The 20,381-nt window shown below is 39.1% G+C and overlaps 1 protein-coding gene and 1 long non-coding RNA gene across 4 annotated transcripts in view; both read right to left on the bottom strand.

Moving 5' to 3' along the window:
• Positions 1-7,750, bottom strand: part of tcf12 (transcription factor 12) — an 87,823-nt gene extending 80,073 nt beyond the window's left edge. For 2 of the 3 annotated variants that reach the window (XM_084933287.1, XM_084933295.1), the window contains exons 1-3: positions 7,552-7,750; positions 6,675-6,763; positions 6,376-6,448 (exon numbers count right to left, since the gene is read on the bottom strand). In XM_084933287.1, coding sequence (XP_084789413.1) covers positions 6,376-6,448; positions 6,675-6,746 — 145 coding nt within the window. In that variant the 5' untranslated portion in view covers positions 6,747-6,763; positions 7,552-7,750. The remainder of the gene's footprint in view (positions 1-6,375; positions 6,449-6,674; positions 6,764-7,551) is intronic. The other variant, XM_084933278.1, reaches the window with a different exon arrangement.
• A 7,614-nt stretch (positions 7,751-15,364) lies between these two features.
• Positions 15,365-17,875, bottom strand: LOC146393707 (uncharacterized). Its single transcript, XR_014799972.1, has 4 exons — positions 17,770-17,875; positions 17,218-17,255; positions 17,060-17,130; positions 15,365-16,189 (listed from the first exon to the last, which is right to left on the bottom strand). It is a non-coding gene; the product is annotated as an uncharacterized LOC146393707 (long non-coding RNA).
• Positions 17,876-20,381: the final 2,506 nt, after the last annotated feature.

Below are 20,381 nucleotides of genomic sequence, written 5' to 3'. Positions count from 1 at the left end.
GAAAGTGGGCCAGACGACCACAGTAAAAAAGGACTGTGATGACCTGTGGCTTGTGTATTTGTTGAGTTATATTTTATTTCTTTGTACAGTTTTGCTTCTTATTTTGGGGGGGGGGGGGGGGGGGTAAGTACATTGAACTTGTGTGTAATAAAATCTTCTATACAACAAAACACTAGCTAGAAACATTATTTCCTGTCTCCAGACACCAGGTACTAGAGACTAGACGAATCTCCCATAACTGCCCAAAGGAGACAGACAAGATTCTGACGAAGATCTGGCCAGGTACACTCAAAAAACCAGAGCAACGCAAACATATCTCGAGCATTTCTTCAGATATTGGTGCAACACTATTATCCCACTATCCCAGTAATAAAAAGGTCGACTAACACTCATTACGCTTCTACCATGGGGCCTTTAATGCAGTAAATGAGGGCTGTGGATCATTTGATAATCAGATCTATTTTCCAAAGGGATGCATTCACTTCTGGCAAATAGTGCAGCGTGATATAGTTTCCATGTCTGTTAGAGTAATGCTAGGGTTCACACAGGTCCGAGTGACGTAAATTTCTACATCGCAAAGATGATGAGTGTGAGGCTCTGTGCAGACGTCCACATGCCTGCCAATTTTTTTGTGACCACACGGACTTGTCCATGAAGACACTACTCCACAATACACAAGTACACATGGGCCCCTCAGGGAGAAGGTTTTTGGGCTTGATGTCTAATTAACGGTTTCCTGTATAAATGATCTTAGAGCAGCCCAGTCAAAACTATGACTGTGCCAAATGTTTTCACGCAAATCACAATAATGTGAAATAGCAACTGGAAATAGACAAATCCAACTGATTCCAACAGGGACACACAGGGTTAACATCAACCCTCCATTACTCCATATAAGCTACACTTACACCACACCTTTTTATTTACCACAATCTTTTGCACTAGCTACAAACACTGGCTACAAAACAAACATGTCCATGATTACAGCTAGAAACAGTGAATTTCAAACACGCTGTTTCCTGACATAATCGACGATCTCAAACACTATATTTCAACAAATTTAAATTAAGACCTGTTAGCCCAAAATTAGGGATGCATCTAATCGGGACAGAAATGTTGATAATATGAGGTATGATCAAGAAGTGTCACCTGTGTGCCGGCGCAAGACAGCACAAAAGCATGAAGCACAGTTCAGGCTGTTTGCTCTGAATGTTCTCCCTCAGAAACTTCAGACTGACCCCAGAGGAAAAGAAATTCTTATGCACGACTGTGTGACTATCAAGAAAAACAAACGGCACACTCGTGGATGTGCTCCTGACCTCACTTGCCACTTTTCTTCATTGACACTGACAATTCTTTAACTGAAACATGCTCATTTGTAGATGGACACACTGGTTTCATCACCAGTGACAATCCTCCACAGTTTGAAAGAGAAGTTTAGGATTGTTCTCTGCACAAGTTCAAGGGTGTGTGCAAGTGGTCATAACGGGACATGCAGGAAGAAAAAATAAAAGTGGGGCTGAAAATGGTCAAGAGATGTACGTGAAGATAATCTTAAAGGGAGAGATCGGGTAAACTCAAATCAGAGACGGTTTTTGATTTTCATGATCTGGTTTCCAGAACATTTTGATTACACCTCATAACATTCTGCCTTTACTCCTCCCTTTCTCGCAGGGAAAGATTACTTTTCTCTAGAACTTCTGCTCTACATCACACTGCCCTGATTCATTTGGCCAGAAAAATATTAACCACTGCAGATGTCTTATTTGGCATCTATATTAGATATGAGAGGAGCTGGAGCCTATTCATAAGGTGCAAGTCTGTCTATCACAGGGCCAACACAAAAAGACAGACAACCAAGTTATGGTTTCTCCAATTCTGCTATCAGAGATCAGCCAAACAAATATATTAAGGACTTCAAGCATCCACTGATCTAAGATAACTTGAGCCACACACACTCCAGCGAGTCCACATTCACAGAGCCACATCACCAGCCCTACCTTTATATTGAGAAACCTAATGATAGTAGGGACCTGATTTGTTTTGCATAATTCCTTTTAAGAAGTTTATCTGTCCCCTGGATTTTTATTTCTTTTTCAGGCGAATCTGAGATGCGGTCAGGTGTAACGGAGATGAAGAACTGACATGGAATTACCCCCTTTACAAACTAATATTTTATTTTTAGAAACAAACACGGTTATTTAACAGCAAACAAAAATGTATTACAAATTAAAGAACAAAAACATCTGAAGTGTTACCATAAAACAATAATTTGAGTTATTATAGTTCCAATTTAAAACTATGTGTGGAAAAACTATTTAATTATCACACTCATATTCACACAAACAGCCAATTCAGAATCACCACTTCACCCAACACACATGTCTTTGGGCTGCGGGAGAAAGCCAGGGTATATGAAATGAACTCACACATGGAGACTTGAGCCGGCCAGTGTATTCAAACCTAGGAGCCTTCCCACGAGGTGACACTACCCTGCAGGGTATCGTTCCTTCATACACGGTTGAACAATTTTAACTGCAATATGCTTACATCCTGCATGTATCTTCTCTGTAATGCATTTCTAAATCGTTGAAAACCATCTTGACTTTACAGGCAAGAGTATTTATGTTTGTTAGGTGACATCAATCTGATAATTAATAACCAAATCTGATGCTTTGCACACAAAACTGACCTCAAAGTGGGGCAGCAGCAGTGACGATCTTTTTGTAGCTACGACCAGCAATGAGACATTTAATTTTGGGATCCGTCTGACTGACAAACCAAGCTACAACAGCTGCTGGTCACAGTCAACAAATGTACCACTACATACCCACTAAATGAAAATTACCCATTTCACAGCAGCCCCACTCCACTGAAGAGTCAATGGCCTCATCAGATTTGCATCATCAACACAGCTGGAGGAGAGAAATGATGAATCTCCGTTAGAGCCACTTTGGCTATTTTTTTCCAATCCATCTTTCTCTGGCACACTTTTGAAGGGTCCTGCATGTCCCACTCTGCCTCAATTATCTGGCTATGCCCAGCTGAGATGCAATAATCCAAACCCTCATTCCCTGCAATTTCCACACTCATGACTGCACACTCACTTGCCTTAAGTTCACAATCACTTATGTAGGTGCTTCTTCCCCTACCTTGAGGATCAGAGAGACATGAGCTCTGGCTGTAGGCTAAAGGGAGGAGGGATTTACCCGCTATAGGTGTCAGTACTGGAATATTTAAATTAGAACGTATACATGCATACATATGCAAACTAAATTTAGCCTCCTGAAATTACAATCCACTGCAGAGTCAAAGTTGTGCGGATGCTTGTTTGTTGGAAAAAAGTGGTATAGCTCATACGAGCAGTTTTTGCTACAAAAACACAAAATACTAAAGCAGACAATAAATTCCCTCTCGCTATTTAGATGTAAGACACTTTTAGTGGCTCATCTTCTCCATGATACTGCAGCGTGATATAGTTTCAGTAGTGAATTTTGCTGAAGTTCCACAGGAAATATTTAAGATGTGACTAAACAAAATACCAAACATTCAGAAATTTGAAACTAAAAAACAGAAAAGCTAAAAAGCTATGAAAATCTTTCCAGAGTGTGTCTCTTATAGCAAAATATATCCTGTGACACCAACCCATAAATGCATGCAGAAATATCATGTAACTCAAAAACACTTGAGTGTAATCTCTCCGTCCTACATCTAATTATTTATCAATCAAGTTATATATCTATATAGATATATAATTTTTTTAAAAACACAGTCGATCATTCAATCTCAATTCATCCAATTAAAAAAAACACCATGACATATTTTGAGTATAATATTAACAGAAAGGTGCTCTTTCTAAAATAGTTAAATGAGATTTAGTATATGGTGTCATACCTCAGAAATATCACAGTGAAGAAATATCAGTCCCCTACCTGCAAAGTTATGGTTTCTCCAATTCTGCTATCAGAGATCAGCCAAACAAATATATTAAGGACTTCAAGCATCCACTGATCTAAGATAACCTGAGCCACACACACTCCAGCGAGTCCACATTCACAGAGCCACATCACCAGCCTTACCTTTATATTGAGAAACCTAATGATAGTAGGGACCTGATTTGTTTTGCATAATTCCTTTTAAGAAGTTTATCTGTCCCCTGGATTTTTATTTCTTTTTCAGGCGAATCTGAGATGCGGTCAGGTGTAACGGAGGTGAAGAACTGACATGGAATTACCCCCATTACAAACTAATATTTTATTTTTAGAAACAAACACGGTTATTTAACAGCAAACAAAGATGCACTGCAAATTAGAGAACAAAAACATCTGAAGTGTTACCATAAAACAATAATTTGAGTTATTATAGTTCCAATTTAAAACTATGTGTGGAAAAACTATTTAATTATCTAACACAAACAGTCAAACCTAGACTGTAGGGGGAATAAAAGAACTGAAACAAAGCTGCCTATTTATAAATCTGTACTTAGATAGAAATAAGCAAAAGGAGACATTAATGCATGTGCTTAGGATGATGTCAAAGTGTAATACCTAATCTGAGCTCTTTAAATCTGCTCTAAACATAGTTCATGTCATAATAATAAAAAAAATCTGCAGATAGTATGTTTCTCACAAAATATTACATTTACAAATTGCAAATAAAATCTACAAAACATCTTGTAATTACACAGTCACGCCCACATAGTTTTTATCATTTTTGTTTTTAACCAACAGCCCAGGTGTATACTTAGTTCAGTTTTGAAGGAAAAACTTGGTTACCAAAAGACACACACCGGTGCCAATGAGCTTTGAGCTGCAACTTACAATTCTCCACAGAAAAAGTACCAGGCTGACCACAGTGTATTTAAGAGCACCTTCCTACAATAAACCACAACAGCACATAGTTATGCCTTACAGTGCACTGCATGGACAACACCAATGTTTAGTCATCCTAGTAAAAATGCTTGTTTTGCAGCAAAATCAACATTAAAGAAACCTATTTCATTTTTTGTCATCAGCTTGCTGCAGCAATGACAAAACAACCCGGCTGCTGAAAACATCCACAATTAGAGAAACATTCACTGAGGTTTCCACCTGTGTAATCTGACACAATCAAGTGAAAAAGCTCTGCAATACATTTCCTGTCTGGCACTCCTGTAACTTGTTTCAAATCGGCTCTGACTTCTCAGGGAGCAGATAGTAGTGGTGGCGGCATGCTCAGATTTATTATTTTTATAGAGGTATACCTAAAACACTGTCACATGAAAACCTTCAAAAATATCGACAACGCTGTTGTCAATGTGAAACTTTGTGTTATTATTACATAAAATGAACATATGCGTGGGAAGCTTACCAGAAAGGTGCGACTATTTGAAAATCCTCAGAGCAATTTCACTAGAATTTCTTGCCATTTTTTTTTACTCAAAAGACCACACATACACACACACACACACACACACACACAGCATCATCGTTACTTGGATGATTAGGTATTATAAAAGTCAGCCCCGCAGTTCATGTGTGACAGCTCTGTTCTTGTTTCTTTGTCATTTCTTCTCAGTGTGTGTCTTTCGTTTCGCAGATAACCGACGACAACGAGGCTTTGTGGATGCACACAAGACATGCTTTCACAACACATAAAGCTCGATTGTTGACTTTCTCTAGTGGCACATCAGACAATAGATGTGCTTTGGATTCATGTCCTGTAGCGTTTATAGATATAGGAAGCGATCCAGAAGCAGAAAAGCTTAACGCTAGTTATTACGACCAAACCACCTACTAACCCTAACCCAAAGAGACCAGAAATTCATGGAAAACACACTTAAATGTATGCGTATATTTGAGGGGCAATCATCAATATGCTCCTGTAATCTTGCTCAATAAGAAAATGTCACACAATCCCATTAGGGATATTAACAGCATTTTCCTGAAGGAAACCTTACAGCGAATCCTTAACCACAAGCTGACAAAAGAACTGCCTAATTAAAGCATCTGACAATGCGATGAAAAAATGAATAACACTCACATTAGATCAATAAAACATTTACACCCGTCTGTGTCCTAAACCAAGCTTTGTTCTACATCTTTATTACAGCACTGCACTACAATTCCAGGTGGAGGGCTCATGTTTCAAGCACCAGATGTGAAAAGCACACACACACACACACAGAGGAGAGAGAAGAATCACATGCAATGCTGAAAACTAAGACAGTTTTCCTCCAGTCTCCATTTATATAAATAAGTCCAAACAGAACTCAAACAAATCAGAATCAGGTAAACAACCGATCTTCAAGTGCAGAATTATGAGTCATGCGAGCAGGGATAAAGAGAGACTACGTATCTGAGGGTTTACAGAGAGGTCTGAGGGACCAGGTCCTACCTGATGCACTGAACTGACTGCTTCCAAGTGTGGTAGGCCTATTTTTCCCTCCGCTTACAGGTGGAGAGAACATCTGAAAGGAGAAACACAGAAATGCATACCTACAATTAGAGCAAGTCAGATGTGCAAAAGCAACCATTCACATAATCCAGTGCCATGATACTAAATCAAGGTTAGCCTGTGAAATCATACTACTCAACATACTAACAGGAATTGATCAATTAGTCATTATTAAGCCTATTTAATTATCACACCTCTTGGAGCTGCATGGCAAAGCGTTTAAAAAAAACCCAACCTACCGCACTAAAGTCCAGCAGGTCACTTAGTTCCTTGTCAGTTCCGAGAGCGGCAATCCGCTGCTGGGGGTTCATCCTGGCGATCTAGAAAGCTGGAGAAGACAAAGTCCATCAGATTACATCTTTGCTGGTTTATTGAGCAGAGGGGACTAGTACCACATGAAATGACTGCCGCGGGAGGTATTTGTTATGGATGAAGAATAAAGACCATCACTGTGAAGTAAAGTTGACTATGGCTTTAACCTTCATGTGGCAAACACGGACAGAACGGGCGTATAATCACTGATGAAAGTGTGCAGAAATGTTTCTCTTTACTTGTTTTCTCTCACTGCGCTGATTAAGAGAGATGAGACCGTTAGTAGGAGCGCTCTGAATGGATGGCTCTGCTTGTTAAAGCCAGGACCTGCAGCATCGCGTTAGAGCGCCGACAACGTGCCTCTGTTATCACTCCGAGACGTTTAAACGACCCTCTGCCCGGGCTGTCACTAACCGTGTTAATGTCAGTGGTCTGTGCGGCTTATTTTCCACGTATAATGATGTTATCTCCTGCTGTTAGCGGAGGCACCTAACGTCGCTTAGCTAAGCGGCTAACACTAGCTGCAGTCCCTAGTTCATATGGGTTGAAAATAGCTAGCGAGCTGCAGGCAGCTGCAGCGTTTTTAGTCCGTGTAGACAGCAGTACGGAGAAGACAATGCCCTCCGATAGACCGAAACGTAAATTACAGACCACTTCAAGACAGGCAACACAGATAAACAAATATTGTAAATGATAATCTCAATTTCTAGCTCCAGAATACAAAACGCAGTGATGGTCTTTCTCAACTCCCAACTTCTTTCACGGGTCCGAAAGCTTTTTGGCAAACTCCTTCTGATATTTTACCTGTTTTCCGATTAAAATCCCGACTAGGGTGATCTGGTGAAGAGTCGTTTTCTGAAAAGACGCCTCAAAACAGCGAAATGTGGGTTTAAACAGCAATAACTGGGGGAATATCCTCTATATATATCAGTTACGAGTTTCCCTTAGGCAGACATTTTTGCTTTGCAAAAGCCTCAGCACCACGATGACATTGGTTACTGTATCCCTCCGCCGAGCTCAGTGACATGATGGTCCCACACAGGGGGAGATGCTGCGGGAGTCAGCGCGAGCTGCTGTCCTGGGTCGCGCTGATGCACGACAGGTTTATCTGTGCGTTATTATCACTGACTGCTAATGCGAGTTTTAGCAGACTGTGGAGTAACACTGTTCCTCAAAATTCAGAAATAAGGGCAATGAAATGATGGGAGTCTGTTTTCCCCGTTTAAATAGGTTTTTATTAAAGATTCGCCATAATTGCAATATACTCCCTCGTTATGTTGTATCCAGTTTAATCACTGTCTGTTGTCTCTGCTTGTTTGAAAATTTACATTTAAGGATGGATGGCTTACCTACTGCAAATCAACTGTACCTACTGGGTACAAATAACCTGAACCTGAACCTTTTATCTTTGTCTTTCCTGCATAAATGTAATACAAACTACAGCATCCCACACTTCCAGATTCTAAAAGAAAACCCTTCATGTTCACTGCATGTAAGATATGGTCATTTTATTTGTTATAAATTTGTAAGACAGTCTAAACCAGTGATTAAAGTAAATCGGCAGCAGAGTGGATCCTGTATTATCTGCGTTGTGTGGTAAATGATACCTTTATTTAAAATCTGTTTACCCCAATCTTTAGTTTCTAAGTAAAGTATGCCCCTGTTTTAAAGTCACTGTATTCAAAGAGCAGGACTGCAGAGGTTTCACCTCAAAATTTAGCTTTAATCAAGTTCTCATTTATAGATGTTTTCGGGGACTTCACTCCATTATTTCTCAGTTTCTCAGATGCAGATTTATGTTTTGTTAATGCAATTAGATAAAGGTATTTGCATTTCGTGAATTACTCTTGGGTCTGCTTTTCTTTCAGAGATTTGATAAGCAGATCAAAAGGTGTGTGTGTGTGTGTGTGTGTGTGTGTGTGTGTGTGTGTGTGTGTGTGTGTGTGTGTGTGTGTGTGTATCTGATACAGTTCTTTCCAAGAGTAGATGTTGACTTTTGTTTGATTTCTGAAAACTGTTACAATTGTTGTTTAAAATGTTCTTTATGTAACCTAATTATGCCAAAGCAGAACATTTTCATAAAAGTATTACTCCTTAAAATTTGTGTGTATTCTATATGTCTGAAATGATTAAAAAAAATATTTCACTGGAATAACTTTTAGTAGAAGTTTGGAAAACATACATTACTTTTAAAACAAATGTCGCTGCTACATTAAAGGAAATAATTCCACGCTAATGACACATAACCAATAACAGTAATATTAGCCATGTTCCTGTGAATTCTTTTCCAATGATCATCATGATGTAAAAATCTAGCAGACCTGTTCTGAACAACAGTCTGGGACTTTGTGACAGTTCCTTAGACCTTTCCTTTTAATGGACAGCAGGGAGCGACTCCTGTTGTTGCAACATGACTTCAGTTTGTGTAGAAGTCAGGGCTAAAACGGCCCCAGGGTTTCTTGCTTTATGACCTCTGAAAGCCTTTTCCTAATGAGTTTACGGGCTTAGTCACAGTTTCAGATCACAGTGAACAAAACATGAAGTCAGTTTTGTAAATGGTGGTCATTCTAACAATTAGAAAGGAGACTTATCCAGGATATGTAGAGTATACTCAACACAAGGCTTCGTGGTTGGACTTTACCAACCATCTTGGTGGCTATGTCCACATATGAGGTGGGCCGGCATTGTTCATCTTCATGCTTGGGCTTGCTGATTACTTCTCCAATCACTTGATGGTAGCACACTCCAATCAGGGCTGTTTGTGTTTTCATGTTGAATTTGCAGCAAATTTTGACAAATGAATGATCATATATATTATTTAGAACAAGAAAGAGCAGCAACCCTCAAAATAAAAAACAAAGTGAAACAAAACTGGGGCAGGCTACAAGAGAAAACAAGTACAAAACACAGATCTGGTCTCTTCTAGATGTTTCCAGTTGGATAGGCAATTGAGCTTAAACTCTGAGATAATTTTGTAAGTGGGACCTGATGGGCACCGATTCTCCGTCACACTTGGGAAAGCAGTGGGTCTTTACTTGATTGACTGAGGCCACTGAATCCTACACACTGGTCCTTTAATACAAAATTAGCACCTCTTTAACCTGAACTCAAAGAGCAGATGTTTAAATCAAGAGTTAGCATTGTTTCTGTTTGACAGGTTGAGTTTGAGTGAGAAGGCAGTTAGGTGTGGGTGTTCACGGTTGATTGAAACTGTTATGACTGAAAAGGGAACAAGTTTGCAACAGAATTTTCATAGAGTGCAAAGCCGTGCAAGGGTGAGATCCCACGCTCGCCCCTGCGTGTGGTGTACCTAAATCTGTCTCATTCAGCCAGAATCAAAGCTCTACAAGAGACATGCTCCTAGTTGCCTAAACAAGAACAAAATCTCCCAACTCAACATTAGTTTTTAAAGTTTAAGCACTTCATTTCACAAACCGTAAACTTAAAAGCAGTATGTAAACAGCTACAAATCACCAACGGAACGAGGTGTCATAAAAGTCATGTGTGAACCTCATGAGGAGCAAAGCGGGGTGTGCATCACCAGGGCTTTCCCCTCCCATCTTATCCAGATGTTTTATTGAATGGGGCCTGTTCCACCCAAACTTCAGCTTCAGTAAACTTTGTCCCAGAACCACCCACACACTTCTGGCACTGTTCTCACTGATTCATGTAAAAAACTAAATAGACATGAGAGGCTGGGAAAGGAGGCCCACCAGGATATGGGAGGACAAATGTTTATTCCTTTGTTGCTGTGATTGTGCAGACTCCCTTTGGCTACGTTCCGTACTGATATCTTGTGTTGCAAATTAAAATTAATATCTAGTCTTTATATCAGTGTTTATAATTTAAGTTTTAAGACTGTTTATTTGTTCTAGGGAAATAAAAACAGAGATACAAACTTCTCTTTAGACAGTAATCTGGCTGCTTCTTTTCTTTGAGAGATGTGAGTGGTCGTGTGCGGCATGACTTGCTGTGACACATAAAAGCTCAGTGTTGGTGCTGTGGGTTTCTAATTTCTACTCATTCTTATAAGAGGTTTTAAATGTGTGGGAAGGAGAGAAGCAGTCGACCCCCAAAGCAAGCTCATTTAAAAGCCACACACATAGCTGGGCATATTGTGTTTTTTCTATATAGCACACGTGATGCACCGTAGCGCATACAATGTAAGTTTTAGTGCATCATCTGAGCAGTACTGCTTTAGATTAGGTCATAACATTGCAGCTGCAATAGCATGCACAAGTTTTTTTAGATTGTAGAGCGTAGAGAGCTACAATCAGGGAAAAGAAGAGCAATGTCATGGCTCCTGTAGAGCCCTGATCCCAACATCATAAAGTTAAGCTAAGATTAAGATGCTGACAGCCAGTTTCCCAGATATAGATTAAGCCTAGTCCTTAACTCAAAGAAAATGTCAGTGAAGTTCTTTGGAAAGAGTGTTTGCAGGTGCAGGCTTGAGGTCTTCATTTTTTCTGTCAAATCAGCCTCATTTTAGTCGTGGTGCCTAAAACATTTGCGCTGAACTGTTTAAGGGTGCATCCCAGCAAACAAAAACATCTCAATACTGCTGCATGTGAACACTGGTGTAGGCTGCACATTTATTCTGAAGTCACATCTGGCACCAGCTTAGACAGGGTGACTTATGGGGTGCAGTGTAATGATAAATATTAGAGGCTTCACATTCTTCATCACTCGCTGACAAGTGGCCGACAACAAGCTGACCCCTGTGTTCACTGGATCGCTTTGATAAAGAGAAAGACCCTTATTTTTGCTCATTTCTAATCAGCACTAAACCTGTACCGTGGATTCCCTCGTCTCTCGCTCTGAGACAGATTTTGACAAACCGCAATATGAATGTAAAGCCTGCGACACAACGATCTTAAAATGATAAAACACAGTCACTGATGTGACAGCAGGGCAGTTATTATTCTTATTAAACACACTTATTACACGCTAATTAACAAAAATATGTTAAGTCATTACATGTTTAGACCAAGTGAACCATTTGTTACATCTGGCACAGGCTGCTGATCATTACACGGGTACAGGGCTGAGGTTTTTTTATGAAGCCCCTTGAATTAATTTGAGAACATCCACACTGTGTCAGTCACCTGCTTCACTGCCATTCATTTTCTACTCAGTTACCCCATTAAAGTAAGTAGATTTATTGATAAGCAATTGGACATAAAGGATCCAAGCAAACAGAGCACAATGAACTCAGAAGATTGTAGACGAGAGATGATTTCCACATTGTGTAACTGAACATAGTGCCTCATATGATTTATTACCACCTGAAACACCGCTGAACCTACTTAATGATGGAAACTGCAGGGCTAAATTATCAACTTGTTGAAAAAAAATACTCTGAAAAAATTTGGACATAAATGTATATTGAAGTAAAACCAAAATGTCTAGAAAACACGAGTTAAAAACATGTTTTCTCATTGAGGATCCACTGAAAGCGTTCCTACCTTACATTATTTATTGCAGGCTGCCACCTGTTGGACAAACACAGATCACCCTGAACTTCCGATGCAATTTTATTTATAAAGCACATTTAAAACAACATTTACCAAAGTGCTGTACTTTAACACAGACACCACAGACGCATGCACAGATACAATAACAATCAAAAAATAAAATGTCTGAAATGCTGTCATTTTGTTCAAATGTAAAGTGTTACATTTTAACCGGGCAAGTAAAACGTACTTGATTGGTGCACATTCAGTTTATACCAAGGATATTTTTCTTAATGATTAATTATTTACATAAATAAACAAATTATTATTCTTTGTTTATTGAAGGCAAAGAATCACAGTTTTGAGAGCAGCCACACAATAATAAACATAGCTAAAAGCCTAAATATCTACAACTCTCGCTCAGGGTTCAAGCCAAGCAATGAAACTGAGGCGTACTTTACAAATCTGCAAGAAGGGGGAAGTGGAACTCAATCCACAGTTTACGGGGCTCGTCCTGAGAAAGTTCAGTCCCTTCGATTCTTCAGTCTAGTCTTCAGGACAGAGGGGAGTTACTGGTTAGCAGATGTCAGTGACCTCTAATGAACATAAGGTGTTGAGAGGTCAGCAAGGTATGGTGGTGCCAACCCATTAAAGGCTTTAAAAACATGCAATAAAATCCTGAAGGCAAGAGTGAAGGCAGGCCAGGAAAGGGGCGATACGCTCCAAGTTACAGGTTCTAGTAAGCAGGCAAGCAGCAGCATTTTGACCCAATTCGAGGAGTGAAAGTTAGCATGACTCACACAAACATAAAGGGCATTACAGTAGTCAAGGGGAATTGCAATAAAACCATGTATAACATTCTCAAAATTACTATAAGAGTAGAAGGACTTGACCTTAGAAAGATGCCTCATTTGCTAAAAACCTTAATGCAGAATTAATCTGTTTATTTTCACACCGAGGTTATTTTTGAGCACTACTAGGTCATGACCTCAGTCCTGCTTTTCATTAAAGCTTAAAATAATTTAAGGGCATCCAGGCTATGATGTCACCGCCTATAACCTAAGTACCTCACCCAACAGGAGAAAGGTTCACAAGATAAGGTGATAAAATATTGTTTTGTTTTTAATTTCAAATATGTCGCAACCATTCAAAGCAAACATCAAATAAGTTAAAAGAATTTACCATTATCGTTATAGAGATATTTCAGGCATTGTGAGCAAACGTGCTCATATGGCATTTTTATGCCATCTTAAACACATAGTGCATGTACATGAGGGTACGATATATCACAGGGCTCTTGCTAGTGTTAGGTCAGTGTAACAATAAAACTCAAAGGAAGGAGAAATCCCTCCAAATCCTTCCTACATGATCTAACCTAGCTGAGGCAAATGCATGCCTGTTTATCTGAACACATCGTAGAAGCATGTTAGAGGCTGATGTCACTGTTTTGCTATGTGCTACTGCCAGAAAAACCCCACCCCTGTTCCCTGCTGTCCCCATTTTGTTGGTTTTGAAAACACGAGGGTACACATGAGAAGACAAAGTAACCTTCTAGCTTTACTGAGGCCAGAAGACAGTCACTGAACAAGCTTGTGTCAAGCTATAATTGGCAGGTTCAGAGGAAAGGATTTGTTATCATCGTGGGTATCTGATCAGAATGAAAGAGAATACAGCTATCAACACTAAAAGGCAAACAAAAACACTATTAGGCTTCAAGTCTTTAACTTCCAACTTAGTTAAGGATAAATAAAGTTATTAGTTAAACCAACTTAATCTGTAGAAGTGGAAAGAGTGGGAAAGAGCCGAGTTCCTAAATAATGGAAATGGATGTGTGTTTATACAGTATTATTGTCTTTGACTTGAGTGTTGAGTATGAGGGGTTATGGATTTCTGTGTTTTAGTTTGTTTTTTGTTTTTCACGATTGTTCTTTTCCTTTAGCATTTATTACATCTTCTGCATATCCACTAGTTCATGTTCCTAGGTTATATTGTAGTCGAGTCCATGTGCCTTGGTTATGTAATATTTATTTGTCATCTTTTGCGATCCCTTTCTGTTTCCCCATTCATGTCGCTGTTTCTGTCTGGTCTCTCTGTACAGTCTCCATGGTTTCATCCAAGAGTCTCCGTCTTGATGTTTGGTGTTCTCATGTTTTGATTACTCCCTGTTTTATTTTGATTGTCCCTCGTCTCTTGTGCACTGTGTTAAGTCTTCTTCCTTTGTCTTGTTTTACTCCAATTAGTTTCAGCTGTGTTCCCATCTGTCCAATAATCTGGTTGGTGTGTATGTATTGTCTGAGTGTCCCTCTGTCCTTTGTTACTTCTTCCGTCATGCCTTGTGCTCTCTCACCTTGCTTCATGTTTAATGAGGTTGAATCTTTCCGTCTTTATTTGAACCTGCACAGCATTTCTATTCCTTGTCCCCTATCCCAAATATCCCAATCTGTGGTCTACAGAGAGTGGTCAGCACTGTGAGGTCTACGCAAGTCTTCTTCTACTCTGTACAACAGACCTGAAGAGATGCAGAAAGTGGTTAAAGCTCATTCACGACCTCAAATTTGATGAAAGGTGGTATTTCATAATTTCCCCACTTGAACTATTCCCTTTAACATTCTCAAGTCTATTTTGATATTGTCTTCCTTATTTGGGAGAGCAAGAACACCTGAACACATCTGAGTCAGAAGGTGGCACGTGCATGTGGGATGCTAAGGTAAATAAATGCATTTGGAGGCTTCAGAAATTGTAAAATAAATAAATAAAAATAGAAGTGTTGTGTGCTATGATTGGTGCAAACCAGTTATCAATACTTCAGACCCTGAAAAAGTCAGTTTTCAAAGAAAATTTTTATGAATATGTATGAAGAAGTTAAGGATTGTCACCCATATTCTACTCATTCACTTTCAGAAAAGTTCATATTAATTTAAGCAACTTTTGAATTTCTACCTTGTCAAGTTTAATAGTGTAAAAGTTCAGAGAGAGCTCAATACCAGCAAGCATTCTCCAAATACCTCCAGTGATTAGTCCTGTTAAACGATCTTGCAGGTTTTGTGAACTGCTGTGGAAGATGTTTAACATGATGACATCATAGCTGACATTATAGCCGAAGAGCCAGATGAGTATTGGAGGGGGATAAAAGAATATTTGTTTTAATAGTTTTTATTGCACCAGTCCTTAAGGCACATCACACTGTAAGGTAAATCCCCAGCAGTTTTTTCAGTTGCTACACCATTTATCATTCAGAAAACAATTGTATTAAACATACTTTTCTAACCTACTGCCCTGAATGAGCCTGATAATTCAGGTTAAGCTTTAAATATACTAAGAGTCATTAAAAGCTTAAGTACTCCGGTAACATTTTTCATACACAAAAATAAATATAACAGAACAATTAAGTAATGAAAAAGGGTTTAAAAGCTTTTTTCACGTGAGTAGTCTTGCAAGACCAAGTTGTCGGGTCTATATGGTGCTATGCTAATCCTAACCTTAATGCCACAACTGCCACAGGCAAGCAGGGATCACGTGACTGGCATGCTGACTTACAATGAATGCTGTGTGTGTGTGTGTGTGTGTGTGTGTGTAACTGCTACATTTAAACTTAACCTGAATTAGACTTCTTAGACCAGAGTTCTCCTGGGCAGTGGGTCTCAAAAATGAAAAATATTGAAAGAAGGTAGGTCAACAAAAGCTTTTTCAAAGGAATATATCTTGAAAAGTGAAGCTAAAACCTCAGAGAGAGCACTATGTTTTTCCAAACTATGAACCATTCAATTTTGAGGCAAACTGGGGACCCACATTGATTTAGGATGGAGTGACCCACAGGCCCATGAATGCCACCTCTGCGAGACGTTTCCAGGAATCATCCTTCTTACAACTCTTTCCATTCCTTTTTTTTTGGAGGCACCTTTACACACTTCTTAAAATAGGCTGAACATCTGGACCTGCATTTCATGGAGGATCAAACTTGTCTTGAAGTTCAAGAGGTATGCCTGCATCTGAAACAAAGAAAATAACTGTTTTTAATTGCTTTATAAAAAACAAAACAAAAACAAAAAACCCAACAACTGTACTTTAAACTCTGACTGCCTCCACTCTAAATTAATGATAATATATACAGATGCAATAGAAATGCTCTAATAATGGTATTAGGCTCAGTCTAACAGTTTAAAGTCAGCTCCTTAATATCCAGAAATGGAAAAGTTGGGCTACTTTTTCCTTTTCTAGTAATTTGCTTCTGGAGGGTTTGTAGTTCTAGTTCTTGTTTGTCTTTCCTGCCGGGTCATCACCAGTGTAAATTATCTGCCTCCATCTAACCCGATCCTTTGCCTTCTCCTCTGCAACAACAACCCTCTACATGTCCTCCTTCATCCATGAACGTTCTCTATGGTCTTCCTCTTTTCCTCCTGCCTGGCAGCGCCATCTTCACCGTCCAACATTTTCACCATCCCTCCTCTGCACATGTTTAAACCTCTGTCCCTCTGCTACACTCATTTCTAATGCTGTCTATCTTGGTTACTCACAATAAAACTCTGAAAATCTTTAACTCTGTACGATCCTGTCTGACACTCTTCACCTCCAGAACACCTTTGACGTACTCATCCACCCAGCCTCTACACTAGAAAACGGTTAGTTGTTTGCAGATCCAAATGGAGAATGCAGGAGGGGGAAGGTTAAGAAAGCAATGATCGACTATAAAAAATAAAACATTAAGGCAGAATAATCATGAAAATAAGCAGAAACTGAAACTAAAGCTTAAACTTTTTAAAATGTGGCGAACAAGAAAAAACAATAACAAGCAAACAGAATATGAAATAATAGCAAGAATTCAAAGTTTATAACAGAAAACCCAAGGACTGTGACTTTACCTTACAGTATGGTAGAACAGTCAAGTCCACATCCCAACGCTCTTCACCTTGCTTCCCTTCCACCTGGTCTCCTGCAGAAACAATATATCTGCCTTCCTCCTGTCCATCATATCAGCTAGCTAATTTTAAACACCCTACTCTCACCTCTGTATACCTACCTTTCCTTCTTTCTCTCTTGTTGCTTCTTCCCCATAGCCTATGTGGTTAGAAAAATACATGGAGTACACCAAAGGTGGAGGATTCTTTGTGATGTAGACGCAAATTTTATTTTGGGTCTGTATTTTCAGAGGCAAGATATGGAGACTCATATGTACGTTTAATCATCAGAGAGGGGTTCTCTTCACCAAAGGAGTAAAAACGAGAAGGAACAACACAACGCCACCAAAATAAGAGTAAACACCAGCACAGTAGCCCTTCCCACATAGAAGGGTTGCAGAGAAAAGAGTTTTAAGAGTGATGCTGAAGTTGCCTGCTTTCTACTTGAAAGCTAAGTTAACAAGTCAGCGCAAGTGTTGTAGCAGATATGAAGTTTAATGGGTAATTTCTCAAAAAAAAAAGTCTTACAGCCATACAACAATGTGGGGGAGAAAGGGACCATCAGGTTATGCCAAAGAAAAACAACAAGAAAACATAGAAGAAGAAAAAAAAGTCTTAGTCCTCAGCTTACAAAATAAGCTCAACCATTACATGGGTGGCAACAACCTTCTTACCTGGTGTGTTTAACAGAAAACAGCCTACATGAGGAAATGAACAGGGTCCCCCAGACTTTAGACAAACAAATGAAATGCACCAGAGCAGCTCAACACATGTTCCAAGCAACCCTAACCAAGGAGAAAAGAGTCCCCTCTAGCCACAGGTGAGTTTCCTTTTATAAGGGTGTCCTCACTCCCGGTTGGTCCATTCAAAGCCTCCTCCCTCTAATTAGGTGGAGATTCCCAAAATGACACCAGCCTGCAGTCTACCTTGGGAAATGGCTAGCAAAAGGAGAGGGAGAAAACAGGCAGTCTGCAGACACGTAACAGTTTTTAAAACATCTTTCATCCTGTGATGCTAGGATTCTGCGGGAGGGGTAAGAAAATAGAATTCAGTTGTTTGCAATCTCCTTACATTTGGCAGTAAGATTTTCCACAGTGTACCTTTAAAATTTTTGTAAAGTTTGTAATGAAGACCAACATGGATCAGTTATATATATCATTAACCTTTTCCTTGCCCCTACTAATATACTAATCACAGATGAACACAGACATTTCCCTGCTGCAGTAGTTTTACTTACTACGTACTCTATTCATTATTATCAGAGACACTTTCATTCTCTGTATTCTGGACATTTGGGAGATGGATTTAACTGAGCCAGAGCAAATTTAATTGTACGTAGAATTCAGTTTTATTTATACTCTGCCAAATTACAGTATAAGTCATCAGAGGACAGCTTACAGTGCTACAGAGAGAAACTGAAGAAGTCCCTTGAGCTGACTGTGGTGAGGGGAGAGCAAAGACTGAAATGAGGACCTTGATCTGAGAGTAGAATCTGCTGCCATGATGATAAATCTGCATCCCCTGATTTGAAAAGTGACACACAAGAGATTAGCACTGATGATCCCCAGTGGATATTGTCTACATTAAATTAAAATAAATGCTAAAAAATAAGAGGAATATAAATGTAAATGTGAACAGTTGTGTTTTCTGTCATTTCTGTCATTTATGGATTCTCACAATGGTGGATATGAATATTAAACACGGCTGTAGTTTCAGATAACGAGGTCAGTACATGTATGAGTAATCCTTATGAGCCAAACACTTCAGTCTGTTCCAAACACTCAGATCCTGACGTTTTTTTGTTCTTGTTGTTGTTTCCCTAAATCTTGGCTCTGTAAAATGTCACAGAAGGCATAACCATAATATGGTCAGGATCACGGAAGCCCCTCCCAGTTGCTGATGAAAGAGGTAGCCAATCAGAAGAAAGTTTCTTTAAGGGAAAAGCATTAAAAGGCCTTATTTCCGACGGTACATGAACAGAAGGTCTGCATCTAGACCCAGCGTGAGATAAATAAGTAACATTATAAACTGCGAGTCATGCAAAGTATCCGTATTCAGTACCTAACTGTCTGGACAGCCTCTGCCTGTTGGCTAAGATCTGATCGGCGCAGCTGTTTCAGAATGATCTAACTGGCTATAAATTGGAAAATGCGGTGTTTTATTGATCATTTGCTTTCCCTGCTGCACCTACAAGATCTGTAATATCTCAAAGAGTCGACATGTGTCATTTTGTGTCATCACTGTATTTTATCATTTGCAGTTTTGAGCAGATGGAGCTCACAGTGGATAAGAATATATTAAAGAGCTTTCTTGACTTGACTTGATAAACAGAGCGTTATTTTATGCTTTATTATGCTGTGTGCATCATGCATCACTTGATTCTGTCAGCAGATCTGTTTTTAATCTAACGATCTGAAACAACTGCAGTGAGAGCTGCAGGAGCAGATGGCAGGTGTGGTGCAGTCTATGTACCATTAATTACTCAGAGGTAATTCAGGGCTTGTCAAAAAATGTTTCTTCAGGTAATAACGGGTAATCTTGTTTGTTTCTGTGAATTATTTTGATGAATAACTACTTTTCCATTACAAAACAGCTTTAAAGACAGCTTGTTATTAACCTGCAGTTAAATACACTTACAGATGTCATTAGAAGTTTAGAAGTTTATATGCACTTATTTCTAATGCCACTAACAAGAAGTTAATAGGTCTCGGCCTTGCCAAGATAAAAGACATTGTAGAACCTTCAGCACCACTTATTAACAGATTTAAGGGAGTTTGTGTATATATTTAAGCTTGTATGTAAACTTTTGAACATATAAATTAGAGAAAATACGAGTGTGACTGTTCCTCTCTTGAGCAACTATACTCTGCTTGAGTATAGTTGCTGACCATGTCCATGTACCGATTTTTTGACGGCTGCTTCCAGGAGGATAACACGCCAATATGGACCACAATCACTGAGGAATGTTTCCTGCACCTTGTTGACCTCGTGGCACGAAGATTTAAGGGTCTTTTAATGTTATCTGACATCATTTACTGTGTATATTTTTTACTTTAGTTTTTACCTCATTAAGATATTTGTCTTGTCATGTTGCATAGGAATTTCCTAACTTTGAGACAAAGTATATGTTGTTTTATTTTAATTATCTACACATCCCTTGATTACTTAGAAATATATCTAAAAGTAATGACTGAATAAAAATGCAGACCTAAACAAATGTTTATTTAATGTGTGCAAATGTGTCTTGCTGAGCTGGTTATTCCTTTGCAGGTGCAGAGAACTGATG

The sequence above is a fragment of the Perissodus microlepis genome, chromosome 1 (genome assembly GCF_051167445.1).
Source record: "Perissodus microlepis isolate ML-2025 ecotype Zambia chromosome 1, ASM5116744v1, whole genome shotgun sequence".
Taxonomy (NCBI): Eukaryota; Metazoa; Chordata; class Actinopteri; order Cichliformes; family Cichlidae; genus Perissodus; species Perissodus microlepis.
Note: the sequence above shows the minus strand (reverse complement) of the source record. Positions and strands in the feature narration are given on the sequence as shown.